General features: G+C 35.8%; 1 protein-coding gene across 1 annotated transcript in view; it reads right to left on the bottom strand.

Annotated features, from left to right (window-relative positions):
• Positions 1 to 24,907, bottom strand: part of LOC21408809 — a 31,718-nt gene that overhangs the window by 5,447 nt on the left and 1,364 nt on the right. The window contains exons 4-53 of the mRNA XM_024167160.1: positions 24,704 to 24,799; positions 24,539 to 24,586; positions 23,783 to 23,833; positions 23,419 to 23,522; positions 23,203 to 23,320; positions 22,921 to 23,022; positions 22,575 to 22,775; positions 22,029 to 22,186; positions 21,649 to 21,807; positions 21,387 to 21,479; positions 20,358 to 20,709; positions 19,790 to 19,903; positions 19,489 to 19,584; positions 19,337 to 19,404; positions 19,074 to 19,194; positions 18,773 to 18,994; positions 18,390 to 18,617; positions 18,187 to 18,296; positions 17,930 to 18,026; positions 17,379 to 17,477; positions 17,135 to 17,275; positions 16,879 to 16,947; positions 15,692 to 16,180; positions 15,279 to 15,599; positions 14,939 to 15,070; positions 14,707 to 14,820; positions 14,348 to 14,532; positions 13,976 to 14,084; positions 13,758 to 13,901; positions 12,904 to 13,179; positions 12,033 to 12,695; positions 10,725 to 10,946; positions 9,958 to 10,061; positions 9,109 to 9,404; positions 8,889 to 8,973; positions 7,835 to 8,536; positions 7,405 to 7,723; positions 6,757 to 6,915; positions 6,496 to 6,659; positions 6,171 to 6,351; positions 5,821 to 6,090; positions 5,414 to 5,620; positions 5,007 to 5,061; positions 4,010 to 4,140; positions 3,251 to 3,733; positions 2,341 to 3,144; positions 2,133 to 2,209; positions 1,237 to 1,690; positions 1,043 to 1,129; positions 92 to 247 (exon numbers count right to left, since the gene is read on the bottom strand). Of these exons, the coding sequence (XP_024022928.1) occupies positions 92 to 247; positions 1,043 to 1,129; positions 1,237 to 1,690; positions 2,133 to 2,209; positions 2,341 to 3,144; positions 3,251 to 3,733; positions 4,010 to 4,140; positions 5,007 to 5,061; positions 5,414 to 5,620; positions 5,821 to 6,090; positions 6,171 to 6,351; positions 6,496 to 6,659; positions 6,757 to 6,915; positions 7,405 to 7,723; positions 7,835 to 8,536; positions 8,889 to 8,973; positions 9,109 to 9,404; positions 9,958 to 10,061; positions 10,725 to 10,946; positions 12,033 to 12,695; positions 12,904 to 13,179; positions 13,758 to 13,901; positions 13,976 to 14,084; positions 14,348 to 14,532; positions 14,707 to 14,820; positions 14,939 to 15,070; positions 15,279 to 15,599; positions 15,692 to 16,180; positions 16,879 to 16,947; positions 17,135 to 17,275; positions 17,379 to 17,477; positions 17,930 to 18,026; positions 18,187 to 18,296; positions 18,390 to 18,617; positions 18,773 to 18,994; positions 19,074 to 19,194; positions 19,337 to 19,404; positions 19,489 to 19,584; positions 19,790 to 19,903; positions 20,358 to 20,709; positions 21,387 to 21,479; positions 21,649 to 21,807; positions 22,029 to 22,186; positions 22,575 to 22,775; positions 22,921 to 23,022; positions 23,203 to 23,320; positions 23,419 to 23,522; positions 23,783 to 23,833; positions 24,539 to 24,586; positions 24,704 to 24,799 (10,236 nt within the window). The remainder of the gene's footprint in view (positions 1 to 91; positions 248 to 1,042; positions 1,130 to 1,236; positions 1,691 to 2,132; positions 2,210 to 2,340; positions 3,145 to 3,250; positions 3,734 to 4,009; positions 4,141 to 5,006; positions 5,062 to 5,413; positions 5,621 to 5,820; positions 6,091 to 6,170; positions 6,352 to 6,495; positions 6,660 to 6,756; positions 6,916 to 7,404; positions 7,724 to 7,834; positions 8,537 to 8,888; positions 8,974 to 9,108; positions 9,405 to 9,957; positions 10,062 to 10,724; positions 10,947 to 12,032; positions 12,696 to 12,903; positions 13,180 to 13,757; positions 13,902 to 13,975; positions 14,085 to 14,347; positions 14,533 to 14,706; positions 14,821 to 14,938; positions 15,071 to 15,278; positions 15,600 to 15,691; positions 16,181 to 16,878; positions 16,948 to 17,134; positions 17,276 to 17,378; positions 17,478 to 17,929; positions 18,027 to 18,186; positions 18,297 to 18,389; positions 18,618 to 18,772; positions 18,995 to 19,073; positions 19,195 to 19,336; positions 19,405 to 19,488; positions 19,585 to 19,789; positions 19,904 to 20,357; positions 20,710 to 21,386; positions 21,480 to 21,648; positions 21,808 to 22,028; positions 22,187 to 22,574; positions 22,776 to 22,920; positions 23,023 to 23,202; positions 23,321 to 23,418; positions 23,523 to 23,782; positions 23,834 to 24,538; positions 24,587 to 24,703; positions 24,800 to 24,907) is intronic.

Below are 24,907 nucleotides of genomic sequence, written 5' to 3'. Positions count from 1 at the left end.
AAAAATCATTCAAAATACAGAGAACATATTCATCAACAATGTGATTGTTTTATTTTATTTTATTTTTTCTTAAAAAAAGAGCTGCATGGACCTTCAACATTTCAACTTTGGTAGAAGACGGCCAACAAAAGAGCTTTGGAGAATCAGACGGATGAATCCAGGTTACTGATTGAGATTCACATTGCTGGAGGCAAAGACTGTAACCAACCCTATTACTAAACAAGGTGTGTGGCTGAAAATGGAGGACCTGAATACAAGCAATTAGGAAACTGTTGATTATTGAATAGGTAGCATCTAAGCAAACTAAGATCCACAAATTCACAGCTTCATAATACCAAATAGAAATACTACTTCATGGAAAACATTGTTACATTGCTATTGACCTTCCATGTAAAAGTACCAATAGTCATCTCCAACAACTCTTAGCATTATGCGATTAGGAATTTAAAATGTATATTTCTCAATTAGGTAATTTAGGTTTGGTTATCTTATTATTACATTGAGTTTTATCTTTTATTATGTTTTATTGCTTTTTCTTTCTTTTCTTTTTTTTTGTGAAAAGAACTGTTATGTTTTATTACCATATAAATAGACCCAGTGACTGTATTTTCATTGTAGATAGATGATATCAAATATTCAAATACATATTCTCTCGAGTTCTAGTTCTCTCTCTAGAATTCTCTCTTTGGAATCCATCTGTCTCTCTAATTGGCTCTATTTCTTTATCTCAATTCTGTTTCTTCTCTATTGGTTTTACATCACCTACATTTTCTTTTACTTTTGTCCTTTCTTTTTTTCCTCTGGACCTTTTCTTCTACTTTTGTCCTTTCTTTTTTTCCTCCGGACCAAATTGTGCAATGCATCTTCTCTTATGCTGCCCGTTGAGAACTGACTTATTATTTCAAACGACACACATTTGGGAGGTTGAAACTCATTCTGAATTTATTATCTTAGTGGAATTTCAACCCCCTCGGTCTTGTGTCTTCCAGCTTGTGTTAGTTTAAGAAAACAAGTAAAAGGTACCAATATTTTAGGATTCAACCTTTGTTCTGTCTGAGGTCAAGTTTAGTCGAGCTGAAAGCTTGTGGTAAGATCCATCTGAACTGAATGCTTTTACATCAACTCGTTCCTACAAGTTTAACAAATAAGAAAACTTTAGGCAACTCCGAAGTAAACTTCGTTGGAAGGAAAAAAAGGAAACAAAATTAGCTGTAAAGGCTTTATAATCTTGCCCACCTTCTTTTCCAGATCAAGAAGAGATATCCCTGGACTGAAAATTTGGGAATGACGCATGGCAACAGCAATGCCTACCCGTGGGGACACACATGAATCTTTTTGTGATTGAAAAAGCGTAACTCCACTGCGGCCTGCATTGTCTTGCGGAGAAAGCATACAAGGAAATGGGCTAGTATCCTCAATTACTTCAAGCACTTGAATATTCCTTCTTGGAGCGGAATGCTTCTTCTCCGTAGAGTTTGTAGGACTTTTCAAGGCCATCTTCGCAGATTTGACTGCTTTTAAAAGTATCTGGGAATCCGTATCCGCATTCTCCAAAGATTCAACTTCCACCACTCGATATGCCAGAGGCAAAGACGAATCATTGACAATCCAATATGGAACAAAAAACCTTATTGTTTTAGGTGCAGCAGTGGTTCCTCCTATGTCGTGTTCGATTCTCACACGCAGTCTCCTGAAAATATGATGGTATAATCATGAAAGAGCGGAATTTGATTCAAAAAAGAGAAAGTTATAACAGAAAAACACTTTGGAGACGGTAAGTTTTCAAAGAGTATACATAAAAGACCAAATAAAACAAATAATAAACAGAACACTTAAAGCGACTCAAAACACTCTTCCAACTTACAAAATAAGGAAAATGACTAATATAGTAAAATATCAATAGAGGTTAGCAATGAAAACAATTAAGAAAGCTGCATCCTGTTGGTACTTATGGACGTTGTTACTAGCAAACAAGGAATAAAAATTGCTTAAGAAAATATATTCAAAATGAGCATCAACCTCCCAAATTAACAAATCAGAAATTCATGAGAAAACCTTTGCGTGCTCAAGTCAAACTAACCCTATCCTAGATTATACACATTGGAAGAAGAAAATCCTACAGAATCACAAACCTTTTACTCTGCTGGTGAACCATCCAAAACGATGCGGCATGATCATTAGAAGAAATGTTCAAAACAAGAACAGGGTCCTGAAGAAAAACAAGAGACTGTCAAAAATCTATGACGCTTGTTTTTATTCTTGTTATTATAACACACACACACACACACACATATATATATCTCACCAAAGGAGAATAGCATTAACACTAGAACTTCTTACCTTCTCCATAACCCAACCATCCTGAACGAGCAATGTGAGATAAATAGGTTTCTGGATGTCAGCTGAATATACATGTACACTCCCACGTGATGAGATTATTCCGTGTTGTCGCTCAATGCAACTTCCTTCTTTAGTTTTCTCCCAGATTGTGAATTCAGCTGGACACGGAAATCGATTTTCTAACTTCAGAGGAGCATTAACAGATATTCTCCAATCATAAATAGGTGCATTCAGTTCAGTATGAAGGACCGAGGCATCTGATCCAACACTCAGCCAAATTTGCTTGCTTCCTGCACCAGAACAACACAAAAGTACATCCTTTTTCTCGAGTTTATCTAACATGAAGGTAAAATTTGACATCTTATTTTCTGGTTTTGACGTATGTTGTCTTGAGAGCGAAACTTGCTCCACGAGAGCCTGATCCTTTCCACATGCATAGCCAGAACCAACAGTCACTGCGTATCCCCAAGAGTATGGAGCCTGGGGATGATCAACAGAAGGGCGAATTTGTAAGCACTGGTTGGAATCCCGGCGTGTACTTCTCCATGGTAAAACTGTGGATGCTCCAGAATTTATGATGGGGAATTCACTTTTCAGTATTTGCTGCCTTGAACGAATCCAGCGTCTGCGGCGCACAAGATCAGAAGACGATTTCATGCATGACTTTGAGGATGTTGGAGGACATTTTAAAGCATGAAAGTCGGGACCGTATGCCCAGCCATCTTTGTCAACAAATTGAGATTTATCAATAGTCCATGTTGATGCCCATCGCCATCCAACGGGAAGGGGAGGTTCAGAGAAATCCTTGATAATAAAATAAAGCAAGAGAAAAATGAAGTTACATAAATAAGCATGTTAAGGAAAAGAAAACTTGTTGAGGCGGAATGTGTCACCCTGTTAATGCACTCACCTTAGAGGAATTTGAGTAGTCTTGGGAGCTCCAAGGCCCTGGTTCAATGCTGCCAAGACCAGACCAATTATTACCCCAACCAGAACCTGGTTGAAAACGTTGATTTTGAAATCTCTCCTCAACCACAAGATTACTGCTTGTTCCTGAAAGAAGAGACATGTGACATGTGGAAATCTCCAATTTAATATCCGACTCATTGACTAATGTCGCAAGACTTCTGAATATCACGTGCTTCTTGCCATTTTTCATGACAACTTCCATGGCAACAAAATCGTTGTGCAGTGATTTGGGGACAATAGACGACGGAAGCAATGACCGAATACTCTCCCAAGTACCCTGTGGTCCAAGACCAATCCAGAAACCAATATCTCTTCCCACAACATTCTCTGTTCCAGCATCTCTTTCAAAATTTGGAGTTGTTTTCCGCTCGAAACAAATAGTAGAAACCAATAAGCATCCATAGTTGTCATCTAAGTTGTTAAGCTGAACTTGTAAAATACAAAGATGAATGAGAAAACAATAATCCCATAACCAGAAAATGCGGGTGTAGTCAAAAAGCCAAACACAAAAATGTTAATAAGAACAAGCAAGAACCAAAAAAAAAAAAAAAAAAAACCAAGAAAATGCGGGTGTAGTCAAAAAGCCAAACACAAAAATGTTAAAAAAAAAAAAAAAAAAAAAAAAAAAAAAAAAAAAAAAAAACCAAAAAAGAACCACAAAAAAAAAACAAAAACAAAAACAAATTAATGTAATAGTTACCTTCCTCTTTAGTGGATATGACACAAGGTTTTGACTTTCGTGGGCTTGATGGAACATCTTCACTGAAGCTACCTTCCTCAATGTATTTGCACCATGTCCAACCGAAAATGAGAGTGCACCAACAACTTCCCCTGTATCATTAGAACACCATTTTAAGTGCATAACAAAATTAAGTGTTAAAATATAAAAACTATTGTTGACCCACCTCCTAACAGCTTAAGCTTTTGGGATGGATTGGTAAACTAACATTAAGCATGGCAAGTTTCCCTTTAGGCAAAACCTAATATGCTGTGCCAAGTTTACTAGATCAAAACTCCATATAACCACCAATCCATCTAATAGGATGGCATGAGATCATTTAAAACAAAAAACACAAAAAAAAACAAAAAACACAAAAACAAAACAAACTAACATTAAGCATGGCAAGTTTCCCTTCAGGCAAAACCTAATATGCTGTGCCAAGTTTACTAGATCAAAACTCCATATAACCACCAATCCATCTAATAGGATGGCATGAGATCATTTAAAACAAAAAACAAAAAAAAAAACAAAAAACACAAAAACAAAACAAAACAAAAAAACAAAACAAAAAACAAAAAACAAAAAAAAAAACAAAAAAAAACAAAAAACAAAACAAGCAAAAACAAAGACAAAAAGACTAGAATCAAATCTGGCCCCAACATTTGTGCAGGTACACAAGCGAAATATAGAAGCTAAACCCAGAGAATTATACTGCTATTCATCAGAAGACCACCCTTGGTACGTTTCTAAAATGCTTTTGAAAAAAAATGCTTATGTGCTGAAGGGTGCCAATAAAGTATTCAGAAGATGTCCACAAGGAGATTTTACTCGCCCCAAAAAGTTAGAAGTTAAAAAGATGCATGGGAATCACAAATGCACATGCAGAAATCAAAAAACCCCAAAGAGTTCAATAAATAGAAGCATATGCAACTCATCATATATAATTCACCAAAAAGGAAATGCCAGAAAGACGTGCCTTTTCCTGCTTTTGCTGCAAGGTTTGTTACCTCCACTTCCAATTTAGCAGCGGCCTGCAACAAGCACATTCAGAAAAATCAATAAAGAGAATCATATAGGAAACCATAAACATTCAGTAAAGAACTCAAATCCGAAAGGAGAAACTATGTGTAGGAACCAAATTATAGATGTGGAAACAATATAAGTTTGTATAAAGTACCAGTAAAACTTCAATTACAACCAGATTTTGAAGGAAAAGATAAGTTGAAATACTTTTTTTCTTTTTGGTGGTTTGAACATTACCAAACGGAAAGAAAATTAAGTATATTACTCAAGCCCCAAAATGAAGATACAATTACAGGGAAAGAAACAGAGAAACAAATTAAAAATGAAGAAAGAAAGGAAGATAATAAATTACTCAAATACCTTTCGAGGAATTTCAAAAATAAATAGTTCATTCCACTTTGCAGTGCCCTCAACCAGATCATTCTTTTTCGAAATAAAAGGCTTAACACATTTTGTTCTTGCACTCTGAGGAAAAAGCTTTTGCTGATCGGTCGCCTGACTTTCAACGACAAGGCGCAGAGCACAGAAGAAGTTTTGACCATTGCCATCATCTGTAACAGGTAAACCCTGCAAGAAAATTGAGGAACAAACATGACAGTTTTGTAAGCTAAAAGCAGTGGGAGTAAGTCATAGAATTAGGTGGAAGTACATGATTTTCTTTCTTTTTTTTTTCTTTTAAAGAAACAAAAGATTTTAAAAAGAGGAAGAACAAGGGGAGGACTGGAGAAGCTCCCAAAACCAAATCTCTAGAGGAAGAAATTAACAACCTTGGCTTCAAGGATCTGTATAGCAATATGGTAGCGTGCTTCTCTAAATTCATCAGCAACATTCAATCTGTCTGAAAACCTTGGAGGTGGGATCGACACAGAAGCACAATCACCATGATGCAGCTGGTCAACTATGTCCGAATTCTGTTCAATTCTTTTCAGATAAATATCACACCCAAGTTTATTTTCTATTCTTAGAGTCTGAAAGTCATCCTCATCCAACGCAGAAACAGCTGGATCTTCTCCATCCCTATGCAAACTTCCAGATTCCTGAAAAGATAGTAACAGGGTTAAGGATTTAAAATGTTTTTGTGTACAGCTAAATATGCGGAAAAAAAAAAAACACTAACCACATTTAGCTTGGTTGCTTTCTGTTCAAGGTCTAACTGTCGTCTCCATGAAAGAATGCTCCCCACGAAATTGTCCAAACTTGCAGCACTGACATTTACATTTACAATTCCGGTAGCAGCGATACGCACTCTCTTCCCAAGTTTGGATGGTGGGCTTGAATTAGTATCATAAGTTTCAAACCTTGAAATAAAAAAATAATCATGCTTCATGAAGGACAACCTCAAATAAATTGAACAAATATCAACCAAAAAAAAAAAAAAGACACTAAATAAAATAAAATAAAGTAGCAGTGGGAAAGCTAAAAAGGATTGAGCAATATGATACTTGAAAATTCCATCAAAAGGCTCCACAAGTGGCTCCCATGCTTCTGACTGAGTGTTGAAGGTTGATGCAGCAATAGAGGAAATCAGTACTGCATTCATAGCATCTACTTGACCATGCGTTGCAAGCTTAATATTTGTGATTGTTACATCAAATAGTGGTGTCATCTGAAAAGGTTTAAAAATATTGGATAAGCATAAATTAAAAAGAAGTGATTCACATTAGATTCGAGTTCATAAGAAGTTTTCTTCCAAGAGCACAAACCATTCCACATAAGCTGTCTAGAACAGTCAAAGAGAAGCAACTCAGCTTCATCTCAGCGGTTATGTTTTCCTGAGTCTTTGGCTTCACAGAGTCGCCAATAGTATAAGCCAATCGGTAAGATGGAATCTTCATATCCCCACGTGCAAGAAAAGTGCAGGCCTACACACACATGATAATCAAAGATGTTGTTAAGCAAAAATAGTAAGTTAGTTGAGCTTTTAGTTAAGCTTGTAATGATTATAGTTTGTTGGATTAACAAGTACTATTAGCAACTTCTAAATAGATCAGTACACGTCTCATTGAACTAGTAATTAGTTACTTTCCTAATCAGACTTGGTTAAACAGGTTCTCTGTTTAAGTAACTCATGTACAGATCTATAATCTCATACGAGAATTTCTTTTTTCACAAAACATATCGTTTCTCTGTTTCTTTAGATTGTTAACAAGTCATATATCCAACTCTTAAACAAAGAAGAATGATGTGAGGTATATAAACAAACAAATATCTGAGCTAAAGAGAGGTAAAAGACACTTAAAATAGGGGGAGTGTTGGAAGAAGTTTAAAATTGTTCGTAGCAATATGCCAATGAGGGAACCACAACCCTAATTTGATGAAGTCAAAACCAATATCCAAGTGAATATGTTAACCTGATTTTCAACTTTCCAAATGCTCCAACACTGAGAAGCCTTTGAACTGGAAGATCTTGAGATGGGCGCCTCAAGAATACTAGCTTGGTTAACAAGATCCATCCTAGGGCAACAAAGAGTATCGATAGATGGAGATTCATCTGTTCTGGAGACCATGCATCCAAGAGAAGCATAACCGGGTGGAGCTATTGGGTACCAAAAGAAAACTTCATCAAAACCCTTTCCAACAATATGGGCAACTTTAGTAAACTGCACAGGCTTTGCAGAGACTTCGGGGTTATCAGCCCTGAAAATTATGCCAAGAGCTGGTCGTTCCAAGCTGAAAGGAAGAATAATACAGAAAAAATCACATATGCTGGTTAAAGAGATGTAATTACTAGATTCATGAAGACGTGTATATATATGACACTGCAAGATGAAAAGTTCTAACCCTTCAGTTATGCAATCACCCAATATGGCATAACCAGGACGTGCAATGGGTCGCCATATTGAGACTGGTCGGCGAAGGTCAGTACCCTTGTCCCACCAGATCCTCTCAAAGTTAGGGGTTGACATATAACAATTAGTTGCTTTGGAAATAGATCTGACAGTGTCCCATCCGGATGAATTTACATTCTGGTTGCTTGTTTCCTGACCTCCATATTCACAATCAACAGTTAAATCTGATGCAGATTCTTTAGAAGGAGAACGGATCCTATTCCAAAGAAGAAGGTGATTCAGGTCCCAACTATTATCTACCAAGGGGCATTTAGTAGTAGAATGAGCAGAAAAGGATCCAAGAATATTGTCTAGGCGCCAAATGCTGAATCCAGATGGAAACTGGGGATTCGACGAAGCATTGAATATGCACTCCAAGTGTGTTGTCAGCGTTACAAGGTCAGAACGTATGCAGTACACAATGTGATTAGGTGGTGCTTCGTTCCCTATATTTACAACACATCCCAATGCTGTGTATCCTGGAGGTGCAACAGGCTCCCAAATAGAACAATCACAGTCGGTACGAGGTTTGGCTTCACCTCCACTATGTCCTAGAATACCCAAGAATAAACCTATGAGATTGAAACCAATTGGTTTTCGGACGCGCCCATATGTGTTACTCACTGCCATTACTGCCTGAGATGGAGGAATTGGCCTACACATTATAAGTGAACCAAAATAAATTTCAACAAATACAATATAAAGGACAATTGGAGAAGCACATAAAGTCAAAGATCAAGGTAACAAAAAAGGTCATCATTCTTTTTTTTTTCATTAATGATACATATCATCATTGTTGCAAACAAAATCATTCCTTTGTTTTGGTCTGTTCTCTAAGTAGGAGGATGAAACTATCACACAAAAAATGTACCATCATGATCGAAAATAACTACCGCATAAAATGAGTGTGCGTTTTTTTTTTTTTCTCCCCCTCTAAGAATGAGGGCATATTTCCCCCATCTTTGATGCTATTATATTGCCATATACATAAATGATTCCTACAGTACCTTGATGTCACGCAATCTCCCAATATGGCGTAATTGGATGGAGCTCGAGGCCTCCAAAAGGTAAGGTTGTAACCAGGTCCATTTTCTGCATAATGAGTAGAGACCAAAAAATCCGTTAAAACCCAAAACAAAAGTATGCAACACGGAGAAGAAATATCAAAATAAATTGATTAATGACTAATGAAAAAGTCATTCTGATAAGGAAATCTATGAAAAAGACCTTTAGGCGACACCCAAATGCGATCAAAGTTTGTACAGGGAGCCAAGGGTATCATGTTTCCAAATTGTAATGCTGCAAACGCCTGATTTTGCAAACTAAGTATGAGAGAAATAGCACTGAGCGAAAGATGGATGCATATATTGGTTGACATTAGAGACATATTTGTTTTGTCCTTCACAGAAGTGTATCCCCCTGAAATATCCACCGGGTCAAGAACAATAAGACCAGATCCAGCCTCAACAGTGAGATCCTTTACCAAGGCTCGGATCCAGATATCGTTTTCTTTTGATGCATACCTGTATAACAAGAGGTTCTATAGTTAGAATTGTGAACAAGCTTCTATATGACAAGACCATATAGATTGTTTTTCACAAAAATGGTGCACGTTTATCTATAGGGAGGAAGGGGGGAAAAAAACAAAGGAAAACAAAAAAAAAAAATCTACATACTAAAATACAGCTTAACATGCCATTATTTAAACAAATAACTTTGTGGAACTCAATTTTGACCACCAAATGATTGAAATAAATAAGCTTCATAATTCTACAATCCTCACTCCTCGGTTAGTAGCATAAAGTCCTAATGATGGAGAGAAAAAAAAAATGCACTTTCAAAAGAGAATCACAGTGAGATAACCATCACAATAAGCCTTCTCATTTTAAGCTTTTATTCGGATGCTAAAACCTAGATGCCTTTGACATGCAAAGCATTGAGAGAGGACAGAATTCAAATAAATAAATCACACATATTACGCGTACATGTGGACAGACCCTCCCAACTTTACGGAAATAAAGTATAATGAAGGGAAAAAAAAACCATATCTTTAACGGGGAAATTATAGCCACTCACATGAAGCTTAAATCCAGTTTTGCTCGAAGAAGCTTTTCCCCAAAAGATGAATCATCCAGAGACGATTTTGTACCATCATAGAAGGTGAACTCAGGAGAAACAACCTAAATTTTGAACAAGAAATGTAACCAATTACAATAATTAAAACTAGATAATCCAAACATCAAGAAAAATCTTCATCCAAGTACAATAACTACCATGCCTTATTGATCTTTCAAATAATTAAGCAAAAAAAGAGAATGATTGCTTATTAAAGTCTCACTCAATTAATGAAGATGTTAGTTTACCAATTCATCCAAAAAACTTAAGCTATTAGGAGGTGGGTCAACAATAGTTTTATACTTTAACACTCCCCCTCCCGTGTGGGCTGGACAATAGGCAATCGTGTGGGTAAATTAATTAGAAAGCCCACGCGTGAACATTTAAGCCCGAAATATATTAAAGACCCAACACATAATGACAATTTTAAATGGGGATAAAGAGTGCAATTACGGGGGTTTGAACTCAGGACCTCCTGCTATGATACCATGTTAGTTTACCAATTCATCCAAAAAACTTAAGCTATTAGGAGGTGGGCCAACTATAATTTTATACTTTAACAAAAGATATGCCAGTCATTGGCAGAAAGAATAGGTTTAATCTGTACTGGATATGTGTATGATATAAACGAAGTGCCATAGACTACAGTTTTACAATCTTATTCAAAATACATATTTCCAGGGGCAGTAGTTTAGTTGGAATACTTTTTTTGTAAAAGGAGTGAGTACCTGGGTTTCAAAAGTGAAACTTGGAACCAGATCTAGATTGTATTGAGAAAGCGAAGAAATATTTGCAGCATCTGATGATTCACGTGTATGCTCCGAACTCTTTTTGTCGTCATCATCAGATGAGGAAATTTCAAGCAATGTAATGTCTACACCATCCTCAAATGATACCGAGTAGCTGCTATCATTACTTAAATATGTATACTTCCTCAAAAGAGAACCATTCTGATAGATGTAAAAAAATAAATAAAATAAAATTTCGGCAAAAAGGTAGGGGAAAGACAGGAAAATGTCTAGAAGACTGTTCCTCAACAACTACATGTAACAATGCAAATAGCATTCCCTATTCACTTTCTTTCATATTAAAGGGCAAGAAAAATAAAAAGCAAGCATACAAAACATTTGAAAGACAAGTTGCCAAACGAAAGTCATATGATCATGTTAGGAACCCGGGAATCTGAACTTCATTAACAACACTAAAAATGAAAAATTACAGGACATATGGGTGGTTTTGAGAACCCCCGACCTCCAAGGCAGGGCACAGCACTAGATGCTCTTCACAAATCTCATCATCCCCTCTCAATAGCCACTAGACCCCTTACTTATACTACTAAAAGACCACTAAATTTCAAGTACTAACTATCAGGTTCCTAACATATCACAAATGAAAGAATTTTTCTCACCTCAAATAGTTTGAAAGCACATAGAACAGTAGAATTAGGTGGTGTCTACAACAACAACAACAAGAAGCCTTAATTCCAACTTAATTGGGGTCGGCTATATGGATTTCACTTTTCCACACAGAATTAGGTGGTGTCTAAACTCGCAAAATAAAACACACTTAAAACAAAGAAATGATTTTAGGGTTGTTCTTTTCACAACTCAAGTTGAGAACTAGAGTTGTGTATGTGAGAGAAAAGTACTGGAACAAAAAAGTTGATTTTAAGTTTTTATGAGAGAAAACACTGTAGCAATAGAACTTGAATTGTGAAAAGAACAACTCCTTTATTTAGCCCCACCATTTCTTAATTCAGATTCAATTACCAACATAAAGTATTTTGAATGCACTCATCAAAATTGCCGAGAAATTTTTTTAAAAAGAAAAAAGAAAAAAAGGAAAAAAGAACTGAATAGATACTTGGCATTCTGTTTACATCCTAACCTATGACATGCTGTCTCTTTTATCTAAAGATTTTTCCTTCTAAGCCACTAGTAGTACCGAAGTCAAAACTCTCAAGCATGTTAAACATAAACATGAAACAAAAATAAATTCTGTAGCGGGTGTAGAGGATTGAAGGGAGGTTTTGTTACCTCAATTTTAACATTTACAAACCGCAACTTCTTTCCACGTCCGATAATTATAATTGGTTGAAACTTTCCCCAATGAGACTTATCTGCTTCCTCAGTCAAGCAGATAGTTTTTCCACAACCATCGTATGCATACTCATCAATGCTTGGGCAATCTGCCACTAGTTGTCTACTGGGAGAGAGGTGAATCACATCTTCTCTTTGTTTGTAAACAGGTTCAGAGAGTACAATGCTACTGTTTCTACAAAGAGGATCATTCTTAGGATCCATAGTTTCCTCTATTCCAGTTATTGCTCCCAAAGCTGGCACAAAGAACTCAGTCACAGCAAGAAGGAAATCAGGCACTACAAGAACTCGAGGCTGTTGAACCCGAACCACAAATGATTGAGAAGATTTTCTCCATCTGTAATCCATCAGAAACATTGTCGAAATTGGTAAATCAGCAGAATGAGCAGCTTCAGACTCGGTTCTTCTAAAGCTCCCCTTATTTAACAAAAAAGGCATGTTAGAAACTTGTTTAAAATCATCCGTGGATGATCCAAGCATAAGGCGCATTTCAGGTTTTGTGTCGGGGCGAACATCAAGGACAGAGAATTTCGGTATAGTAATGTATAGATCCGTCTCAGACAATGAAGTCATCCGATATGATACCCAAAGACCTTCTAGCTACAATATAGAAAAAGAGCCATGTTACTTGTTAAGTCTATAGTGTCCTATGTGAGAAACAGAAATAGTATCGCATTATGAATCCTAACATCAGAGCCAAAGCGAAAAAATGTTAGAAAAACAACAACAGAAGAAATAATCAAATAGAAGAATGGAAATACAAGTTTTATCAAGAAAACAAAAAAAAACAAAAAAAGGATACACTCACAGCAATATGAGCTAAAGGCGACTCATCATGAACGCCATTATAGAGCTCCAACAAGGCATGATCAACCACGACTGTAGATATGGTAACAGTACGTGATAGAAGAATTTGACTATTCATGTTGACCTTGTCGACGAACAGCCGCATTGTATCCTTTGAACCAGGTTTGCCACCACGAAAACTAGGAGGAAGCCTGGGCTCTTCAAACAAGTTCATGTATGCACAATCAAGAATGACTTTGTATTCTTTGCTAGTCATGACACCATGCAACAAGGCAACCTGGTTAAATTAAAATCAGTAAGAACGCTAAAAAATCACACAGGCATGATAAGACGTCAAAACAATAAAAGCAAAACAGTACAGTGAGCACTCTAAAGACAACCAACAAATAGACTAATTTCTTTTACAAGAGAAAAAAACTTAATCGATAAAATCATAAATCTTACAACCAGACTTAACCAATAAGAGACAAAAACTTAATTGATAAAATCATAAATCTTACAACCAGACTTAACCAAGGACAAGATGTCCTCAGAACAACCAAAAGAGAGCAAAACCAAAACCAAAACAAGCCTTAATCAACGATCCACGACGTTCTTCCGATTTAAAAGGATTAGCAAAACACAAGTATACGAGTTAAGTTGTGCGCATTGATAATTCGAGAAATCCCAAAACCAGAGTTAAAAAAACTCACGAGTTCAAGTGCAACCACAATTTTTTTGAACCCCCATGCAACTTGGTAAATTGAATACAAAAATAGACTAAAATTAGATGCAGGCTCTCCCATCACAAGTAAATGCCTTAGCACAAAGAACAAATAGATATAGTTACATCAGTCATCATATAGAAAGAGTTACCTTTACTTCAAGAGAAAATGTTGGTACTTTTTTGAATACATCCCTCAAACTTCTCCTCACATAAATGTCAATTCCTTTACCTTCCCGAATCATTGGTTTACCTATAAAACCATCTATTCCTACGAACATGTTGATACCCAAAATCTGCAATTTAATACTGGAGTCAGACAAAGTTGGTAATTTCAATCATATTGCATAATGCAATAAAAGGAATCTACCTCAGCATGCAGGACATCAATATGTACAGCTGAAGGATCTTCATCTGCAGAACCATACCACCTAAATGAATTTGTCACTTTCAGATGGCCCAAATCAAGTTGAATGAAACTGCAAAGTGCAAAGAAAAAAGAAATCCATCAGCGCTAAATGCATTAAAAAACCAAAAAAAGGAAACGAAAGAAAACCAACAAAATAACTTTTTTTTTGTAATCCCCCCTTGCTTCAGGAGTCTTTTTTCCTTTAATAATCAATGACAAACAAGTATTCCCATTTCTTTCTTTCCATAATCCATTTTCCCCTCATAACCTAATTACTAATTAACGAGTAGCACAATAAAGAAAAAATGATGGTTGTATCTACTATCTACGCACTCTTTGCTTGTAGAATTCCTTGGAACAATGATTATTGGAGTGTCAAGTGAGAGATCAAGTTTTAATGCTGTCGCTCCGTCAATCTCATATTTCTGAATGAACCATTCAAAACCTCCAACTTTATCGACAAGTTTAATAGCTTCTTCAGTCTGTGGAGTAGCGAGCTCCATAAAATAGACCATAATCTGCATAAGAATGCAGATAGAATCTGTATTATATTTAAAATAAAGTGATCTTCTAACGCATACCAGAGACAAAAATTCACTAAGGAACCTTAAAAAAATAAAAATCGTGAAACCCAATGAGCATGAAAGTATGACATCTTAGAAATATTAAAAATCACAGACCATCTCTCATACCTCCTGAACAAACCTATAGAGGAACACAATGCGAACAGCAGAAAGTCGGCCTTGCAAGCTATAATCATAACCTTCATAATCCTCATCTTCAGCACTATAAGAATCAAATTTGAACTGGAAAAGAACGGAACGGAAATTTAGTCATCTAGAAGAAGAAGACGAAGAATTACGTGCAATGCAACAGTTTCCCAGCCCAAAAAAAAAATGAAAATGGAAAGAAAGGACTGCGTACCTTAATAAGGGATTCAACGCCAGGATTGCGTATATCGCAAAGCCAATCCCAGCAGTGCTCTGTTCCAAGACACATATCACAGAGTCTAAAATTTCCTAATGTCCCTTCAATAGAAAGAGAACTAGGATGGACCTTCAAAAACAAAAAACTAAGATGAGTAAAGTAACATGTCTGGGTATCAATCCAGAAAATACAGATGAAATTTACTTTCAACAAAAGTAAAAAGATGAAAGTTGATAACATAAGAAAAAAAAAAGTTCAAAAAATTTATAAAAAAAAAAAAAGAAAAAGAAAAGAAAAGAAAAAGGGAAGCTTAAAATATCAGACAATATTTCAGCACCTTAAGATCCAACAGAAACCTTTCCTGCACCAGCATTGCAAGTGGAGAATCATCCTCTTTATTAAGAAACACAGACACACTGTCCACGTTCATGTTTAAGTAAAATACTACACGATTTTTACCATATCCCAGCAACCCTTTAACACGCCCACTTTCTTCAGTCTTTTCTTTGTTCACCAGAGATTTATCTTCTGAAACCGTTTCTGTGTCAGAAATTGTTGTTGCATAATGCACAGAGCTGATATCCAGGCCAAAACCAATTAAAGCAACAAGAGTGGGTCTGTTGCAAAAAAATTCCAGCTTGGACATGCGAACACTCATCTGAATATCCATAGTGAATAGAGTTTTACCATAAATATAAACCAGCTATGTAGAATCTTTAACTCAGAGATAGTGATGAGCAAGCTAAATACCTGTGTATCTATACCATCATAATCATGGGAACTAGGACTCCTTGTCAAGAAGATAACAGAAACAAAATCTGAACAGTCTCCACCTTCTGCCTCATAAAATATCTCATCGGACATACCTCTTCCCATAACTAGATCTTCTTCACGAATTAAGGCTTCAGCAGACTCGAATCCAGCACCAGCACCAATTTCTCCAGTTGTTCCACATGAACCAGTATCCAAATTTTGAAAATAACCACCTGCATCTGATAGAGAGGCGAAGTCGGGCAAAGCGTCTGTAAATGCATCATCATCTTCATGAAGTGTCACAGGCATCTCCTTTCCATGAGGATCAGTAAAATTAGGGGAAGAAAATACACAGTCATTTCTCAGCACGGAGCAAGCTAAATATTGCGGGCTTGCAGAAAGACGACCTTGAAGCTCATCCCTAATCTTTAAAGAATGCAGCTTCATCCTTATAGTCAGATCACCTTCACAAGAAATCATGTGAACCTGTAACCCAAAAAAAAACAAAACAAAACAAAAAACAAAAAAAAAAAGGAAAGAGTTAAAAACTTTAACAGAAAAAGACACTACTTCCCAAGCAACACCTATTAAAGTTCAATATTTCCCTTAAAATATACAAAAGAGGAGTCACTAAACTATATGCAAAATCTTAGACTGCAATTAAACGACATGAAATGTGATTATGCTCTTGACTTTTAAGGGTATAAATGTCTAGAAATATAAGCCTTGCTCCTTCTCAATGTGTGGAAAAGGTGTGACCACAGAAATAGACAGACGTGGTAGAATTATTATACACCATCTTCCAACTAAGCTACATTGAGTTTTATTGGAAATCAAGTCACGTAATGTGGGGAAAAAATGATTTGTTAGTGGTATATCAATTAGAAAACCAAAAACAAAACAGAAAAAGACGCTCACAAACACTTTTCTATATAAAATAATAAAAGAATGAAGAGATTTTGCATTTGATCTCATCTTATCCACGTTCCTGGACAGAAAGGGAACTAGAGACAAGTGGTGAAATGATGTCTTTGTGTTTTGATGCAACTCTGTTAAGAGGAAATCTATACATCTGAATCAAACTGAAGTGAGAAAGCTCACGTATAGTTCCAATTCAAAACTTTCATTTCAGCAACACAGAAAGGGGAAATACAGTGGTAATAAAATAAAATAGTTGCACGAACCTTCCCTCCACCAGCATGAACATCAAGAATAAGAGTCTCATCAAGTTTGCCATCAACTTCATCTCCCGTCTGCACAATATTGCAGAAGGATAAGTAAATTTACGATGTATAACCATTGGAGAAAGAAGTTATATTTTTCTATAACAACTTAAACCATGAATTACGTCAACAATGGTGCTGCAGATATATTGGCAAGATGGAGCAACCTTATATTTGTCTAATGCACGTTATAAGGGAAAAAAGATTGCAGTCTAACCTTTCCATATATAAATAACTTTGTTTCCACCAGGGCTCCATTAATGACAAGTTCGGCTGTTTTTAGTTTTGTGGTCTGAGAGTCACTAGAGTCAGATGTGTCATCACTTGTCTCTCCCAGTACATCAACTGATGGAGGTGCCTATAATAAGCATAAAAATAAATAAATAAATAAACTAATTTGGTATTGAGACCAAGAATTTGGAGAATGAGAAAACTAAACAAACAAGATACTTATGTCTTACGGAAGCTTGATATGTGGCTAGTATAAGGCACTTCAACCAGGTGGCCTTTTCATCCTCATCCCGAAATGCAAGTATCCAGGTACTAGAAGATTCCAAAGCCTGGAAAAGAAAATGGAAGAAAATAATAAGAAGATATAAAGTACCGACACTAAGAAAAAGAAAACTCCGGCTCTATGCACCAGGCTATAGTCCTATAACAAAAGGAAGAAGATGTAACCATCTGAATATTACATATTTAATATCTAGCAACTCCTCGTTCAACAACAAAACATTACAAGCTACCTCATTTATGGTCCAAAAGATTAATAAGAAAAAGTAATTTGCATTAAAGAAATAAAAAGAATCAAGTGTAATGAGAACGAAAAAGGGATCGGTATCAAGTGTAATGAGAACGAAAAAGGGATCGGTAGTCACAATAATTTGGCCTCCTTAAAATGAAGGTGATTCCTAATGTGTAAACATGATTGTACAAATTTTACTTGCTGCATGAATAGAAAGACACAATACGGGTTCGTGCACACAATATATTGCTTCAAAACTATTTGACTTGCCTTTTGAATCTCCACTCCCCTATAACTAATTGCAACACAGAACAGCAGGCCACCAATGTTTGCTGGAGGAACATCAAATACTTGTTTACCAGCCATGCTGCAGCATCCCAACAATGGAATTTTTCAGTGAAGAATGTTAAAATGCCTCTATTACAAGACTTGCATTGAGGAAATGGATCTTTATTCATAAAAAGAACCCAAAAAGAACTAAGAGAATACAAGATGGATGAAATATCAGAGAACAAATTGATGCAAACCTCAAGTATCGCTGGTAAGTTGGAGACTTTTCAGACTCCAAAAGATAAAGATATAATCCTGATAATACAAGAAAACAAGGTTGCCATGTAGCCACAGAGTTGCCAATCCCCTGGGTCCAAAATACAGGCAAAGGACTACCAATCAGATGCATAACAAATGCCAATAATTTTTTTTCTAATACTAATAAGAGTTGAGGACACACCCTCCAGACTAGAATTTTAGTATCAGAAGCAAGGTCCACAGAACTCCACGGAGTAAGCTCATCTTGGAAATTATCACTGGCAGGCAGATTACTAGTCTCCATTGTACCGTAGAATATGTTCAGTAATTCCATAATTCTGCGATATCTAGATGGTGAAAAGTGAACCCCGAGGTTTGGCACTTGAACAGAAATGCGTGTTGACGGGTAACTTGGATGAGGTACTTTGATCTTCAGTAGAAAACGCACAAAGTATATAAGTACAACAGATAATTTTATCAAATCCTCTTTTTAAATAATCACTACACAATTATTAAAAAAAACAAAACAAAACAAAACAAAATAAAACAAAAAACAAAAACAAAAACAAAAACCAAAAAGTTTACCTGATCAACAAGTACTGCCATTCCACACCTATCTATTAGCGAATAAAAATTATCAATTTTATTGGGTGTAGGAGATATGATTGGATTCAAGTCGTATTTAGCCGCAACCAAAGTGTAGTTTTGACAATCATAGCCACAATCTGTGAAAAAAGCAGCAATGTCTCTTCCGGATATAAAAAAACGAGAATAGAGATTTTGCCTTTGTTCATCAGATTGGCTCTCCTGCAATATTTAAATTACTCAACTCAGGAAGATGCGGAATGAATTACAAACAAATAAATTCTCGTCTAATTAAGCATACCGCGGTGTGCACTGTGAAGTGACCAAAGTCCAAAAGGAAATGACAATCACATTTAGAAGAGCCAGCCGTTCTGATAGGGACTCTGACTTTTGGAGCATCAAAGTCGATATCAAGAGCAAATCTGAAATAGTAGGAAGAAAAGGAAGTGTGATGTTCGAAGTTCATATGTTTACAACATTAAGAGAATGAAAAATAAAACATTAAAAATTAGAAACATAAAATGGAGCGAGAATAAAAGACAAAGTTGAAAACAGTATGATAACCTGCTTTGTTCTTCTAATACAAATTGAAACTGTTCTTGTGCCCTACGTGTTACTTTCTCAAGTTTCATCTGCTCATAAGAATAAACAAAATGAGGTTAGCCCAACAATAACATTTCTATAAACTCTAGAGCCACACTAGATATTGAAATTACCTGCAAAGCAGCCGCAGTTTCAAATGCAACAGTGGGACTGACTGCCTTACTTCTCTTCACAAACTCCATAAAGCGGTAATAACTATCCATTAAAACCTGAAAATATTTAAAGGTTCATCGTAATCTAGCTTCTAAGGTCCCAAATTCTCACAAAAGATTAAGCCATCACCAATATTGGTTTCTATATTCTAATAGTTCCCCTAAATTCATGGGCTTGGACAATATGCAAATGTGCCGCAGAAATTATTTGAGTGGCACTAGGGAAGATTACTAGAAAGTGCAAAGCAAACCAAGGAATTACCGTAACATGGCAAGGAGAAATTGTAGCTGCCAACTTCCAGTCAACATTCCCCCCTACTGGTGCGTATATAAAGTTAGCAGACAATGCATTCAACTTCTGCTCACTACAAACACTCTGCATAACAGATTATGATCATTAAGTAGCCCACACACATGCAAAGTAAATTTAAATTGAAAAAGGGTCATGTTTGGCCTGCAATTTGAATATTAATGCATTTACGTATACATACTAGCTATGTATATAGGAGCATGTACATGTGTCTGTTCTGTGTGTATTACTTTCTATACTGAGCATCTCTTGGAAAACTTCAGCCAAGAAGTTAAAGGATTCTATGTTTTTTACGATATTCAAGATTGGCACAATGTTCTGTATTTTGTTCAGTTTTGCTTATTTTCTATATTTTGTCTTTCATCTCTTAGCTTAGGTGGACTAACCAGAAAACCAAAAAAACAAAAATTATACTAAGACTGAAAAGTTTTCAGGAAAAGAATTAGAGATCCATTGTAAACGTCTTAGAACATATCATGATAAATAACACAGCCTAGAATCATATGTTAACTAGACAAACCTCAGCAAGGGAGCCTTCGGGTGCAGATAAACCATAAAATCTCAATGACACATCACAGTGAGTACTACGATTTTTAAACTTGGTTGACACTTGGAGTTGTTCAAATCTACCACAAACAATTTCAGTCTGATTTATGCTGATGATCCTGGCAGCAGCTTGACCAATTGACACGGTAACCAAAAACTGGACCATATTCTGGATTTCCCTACCAGAAAGAGATGTGAACTCATCCTCTTGCTGGTAACTTAATAACTTATTAATTGCCTGCCATTCTTCTTTAGTCAGTCTTTCCTCCAGTAACTGTGGTCCCTGAGGAGTATCTCCAACAGGGACTTCTTCAGAAGGTGTGCCCCTGACATAAGAAAGAAACTGAGTGTTTTTGTATATATAGGAAACAAAATTTTATTAAAGAAAGGGGAAGTCACATGGACAATAACACTTTTGACAAGAAGTTCTAAAAAGAGAATACAGAAAAGGACAATAAAACTAAAAATAAACCAGACATGCTAGTGACTCAAAATATTTTTCCAACTTAACATCAGATAGCGGGAAATTCTTGAATGCTTTATCTGGCGAAGCCCATAATGATTCTAGATATCTAAATCTTTCAAAGGTAGCATCTTCTTCTATCACCTTAAAAATCCTTCCATTTCTTTCCATCCAGATAACCAAAACAGAAGCCACTAACCCAGCACCACACACTTTGACATCACCTTTACCATCTTACTCAAACCAAAACAAACAGGTTTTTCCACCATTAGAGAGCCACACTTCCTAGGGAAAACCCATTGAAAACCAACTTCCCTAATTAATTTGTTCCACACATCTCTAGCCAATAAACAATTACCAGGAAGAAACAGAAAAAATCTACATCCAAGATACACTGATGTTTGGCATTTAATACGACATAATGCAGTAGTATAGGACCAACCAAACCTCAATATTTCCTTTTTTTAATAAGAAACTTCCATCTAAATGAAAATAAATTTATTTCAAGAAATAGGTAGAACAAATGAAGCTTCAACAAACCATCTAAAGGAAAGCCAGCCTCCCTTTTTTAACCTCCTCTGTTCAGCTGCCTCCTTTGATTTTGCCGTTGCGACCTTTGCATGTGCAAGCAACCTAAAATGAAAAACCCATCTGAATTAGGAAGAGTCCAAACATATAATATCTGATAATCTTTTTTTTTTCTTGGAAAAAAACAAGAGAGAAGAAGAGCTATCTAAGAGATATACTCATCTCTTTTTTTTTTTTAATCAATCTAAAAGAAATGAGAGAAAAGTTCATTTACCTCCATAAGAGGATTACTTTAGAATCCAAATCCCTCTCGATTTCTCTAATTTCTGCATTGTTAATATTTGCTAAATGTTGCAATGTACCAGCATATAGTTGAATGTATCGTCGACGAAGCTGACAAAGATGCCTGATGCGGTCCCACGAGAATCGATAACTGAAACAGGGAAGCATATTTAACGTCATTCAAAATTAAGATTTGTGTCCATTTCAATTTGTGATGTACACTCCAAAACCAAATGGAAAAATATGCACCAAATCTCTTACCAAAAAGAAACACTTAGCAGGTTTTCCAGACCATAACTTTATCTAACTGAAACATAATATTGCTAATAACAAATAACTCATATTATGTTTCCGTAAGAACTTATATGTTACCACAATTTTCTCTGTTGCAGACCCGCTTGAGCAGCATAACGCCACCACGAGGAATGATCCTGTGAAACTGGAACCATAGGCCTTAAATGGGACACTTCAACGTACGTCCAGTATCTGGAGACAACTTCCAATAGTTTTATCCAGTCATGATATTGTGCCTAATAGGAAAAATGAGAGTTAGACAATCAGTTATACGACACCAGTTTCTTCTCAACACAGCACAAGACCCCCTCTCCCGCAACCAAGCAAGCAACCCAGAAAGTTAAAAAAATAAATAAAAAATAAGAATGATGCAACAAGCAAAAGGCCTTTAAACTGATCCAGAGAAAAATAAACCGTTTTTACTCCCCCAAATTAAAGAGTTTCCTAAATGTGTTTTAAAGATCAATCTTTCTTTATTCCCTCAACCATATTATGGAACAGTTAAATTACTATTCCACGACTAGACAAATGTGACGACGGAATAAATCTGTAAGAATAAAAGGATTCCACAACTAAATAGGATGAGGTTCCTTCGCCAAAAGAAAAAGAGACTTGATTTGAGACCTCTGTAATAGTTAAAGATACGTCACTTAGGACAAGAGACGCCTTCTCAAAGGGAACTTCCGGGTCATTTCTTTCTTGATTTCCAAGGCGGTGATATTTTAGTACTCCATATATAGGTGACACCAAGTACTTGTGATTCGCAACCCATTTAGACACCATTCCACTTTCAGCAACAGGCTCGTTTATGCCAGCTTCAAAAATCTGTTGAATTAATCCAGAGAACAAAAGGAAGAGGATGATATTCAATAGAAGTACTGCAAATATGCAATAATTTGGCTAAGGTTTTAACATTACTAAGAAAATGCTTAAAACACAACCAATTGATAGCAGAAACATAGGAACGAACCTCAACCCATTCCTTTGGACTAAGATCTTCCCATCCCTTTTCTATCTTCCAAGGAAGACTATCGGAATCATGGTACACAGCAAGCCTCTCAAGTTGCAATGACTGTAACACGAGCAAGAGTAAGTAAAAATAAGAACACTACAGCTCAAAAATTTCCCAATGAAAAAAAATAAGTAAACAAACAAAAAAATCCAAAATGTAATTAAACAATTATTGTAATTTCAATAATAAAAAAACCAAACAAACAAACAAAAAACAAAAAACAAAAAAAACAAAACTAACCTTCCGCAATTTATCAAGAGCACCACTAGTATCAAAGGTTTCATTCTCTTGTTCATCCATTGTAACTGCAGCCAGCTTGGCTAAAGTAATCCCCGAAGAAAAAGGATGTTCTGGATTACTGCATAAGGATATAAACTCAGAATAAGAATAAAGAATGATCCAAAAATGGTAACTTCAGACAATAGGAGGAACTAAAAGAAGTGCATCTCTATTAACCTGACTGAATCTTCATATCTGACATGTACATTGCTGATTGTTATCTTTAGATTCCCAATAATAGTAGCAATAAGAGAACCTAGCCATGAATTTCCAAGATTTTGCTGCAAAGTAATCAGCATTTAATTGTGCATATAAATCCATATCTACTAACAAAAAGCAGGAAAAAGATAACTGCAATATCTTATTTAGTACTTTATTTATATTTGGTGGCACAAAAGGTGGATAAACAAGAACAACTTTCTTCGGTAAAACACGTGGAATATAACTGCTAAAAGGATTGGCGATGCCTAAAAGTGTAAGGTAACTCTATCAGAAAGAAAATTAATTCTCGGCTAAAGGAATATTAGATGTAAAACCATACATTTCCTTGCTTTGATTTTGAAATTGCTTCAAGGGTTACCGCCTCTGCTTCCTGTATGCATACAAGAGATAAATATGTAAACATTTTTTATCAGGAAACCAAGCTGGAAAATTGCCTTCAAGTCCAACAAAATCAATAAACATGCTTATGATTATATATTACAACAAACAAACAAATGCGTACAAACAAACAAATGCGTTCAAACACAAGCATGTCACAAATTAAGCATCTAAGGTATACAAAGCTAAAGCTCAACGTTAGTTATATATTATTCTTCTACTGCTACGTATACACTTTTGCTTCATAGACAAATTTTGATCATCCACTTGTTTGTTACAAGGCCAAAAAAACACTCGGAGTAGCTATATTATCCCGTCTAATCTAAAAGCTTTGCCAACTCTGATCATGTAACACGAAGTTTTCTTACTCTGATCAATTACACAAAGCTTTTATCGCTCAGCAATTTCGATGTCCACTGATCTTGATATTTCTCGATTCTTCAACAATAACCAGTTTTCTTAACTTGCTGGAAATATAAGGTAATCAAAGGCATGAGGTTTCATTTTTTGTTATAGGATGCAATGGAGGGCGAACAAATATATTCAATGTCAGTGGTCCACAATATTTTCCTCATTCCCCTTTACTTATGAAAATGTTTGAACCCTTCCCTAAACTAGACAGATCAAACAACTCTAATCCAAATCCAAAGTATGAAAAGTTGTGCACATGAAGAATATCTGTACAGTAAAACTTTACCTCAATTTGTTGAAGTTTGGCTTCGAATAGTTTTTCCCTGTCTTCCTCCTACAAAAATCACCTTATGGTTAAAAGCACTAATAATGATACAATAGTAGACCACAGGAAATGGACCTTTAATAATAGCTTGTTTATAAAAGTACCTTGAACAAAGAAACTTCCTACCTTAAGAGTACGGCCATCAGGAGCAGGATGAGCAAGAACAAAGACACGATCAATTAGAACAATCACAGGTTCTTTGCCCAAACTTTTCCAGGGAACCTAGGATTAAAAAGCACAGAATTAAAGCCATCTGGAAAGAAGTGGGCATAGATCTAGTCTAGAAACATGTTAAAAAAATGAAAGAAATATATTAAACAATGTAGGGAA

This window comes from Morus notabilis, unplaced genomic scaffold (genome assembly GCF_000414095.1).
Source record: "Morus notabilis unplaced genomic scaffold, ASM41409v2 Scaffold467, whole genome shotgun sequence".
NCBI lineage: Eukaryota > Viridiplantae > Streptophyta > Magnoliopsida > Rosales > Moraceae > Morus > Morus notabilis.
Note: the sequence above shows the minus strand (reverse complement) of the source record. Positions and strands in the feature narration are given on the sequence as shown.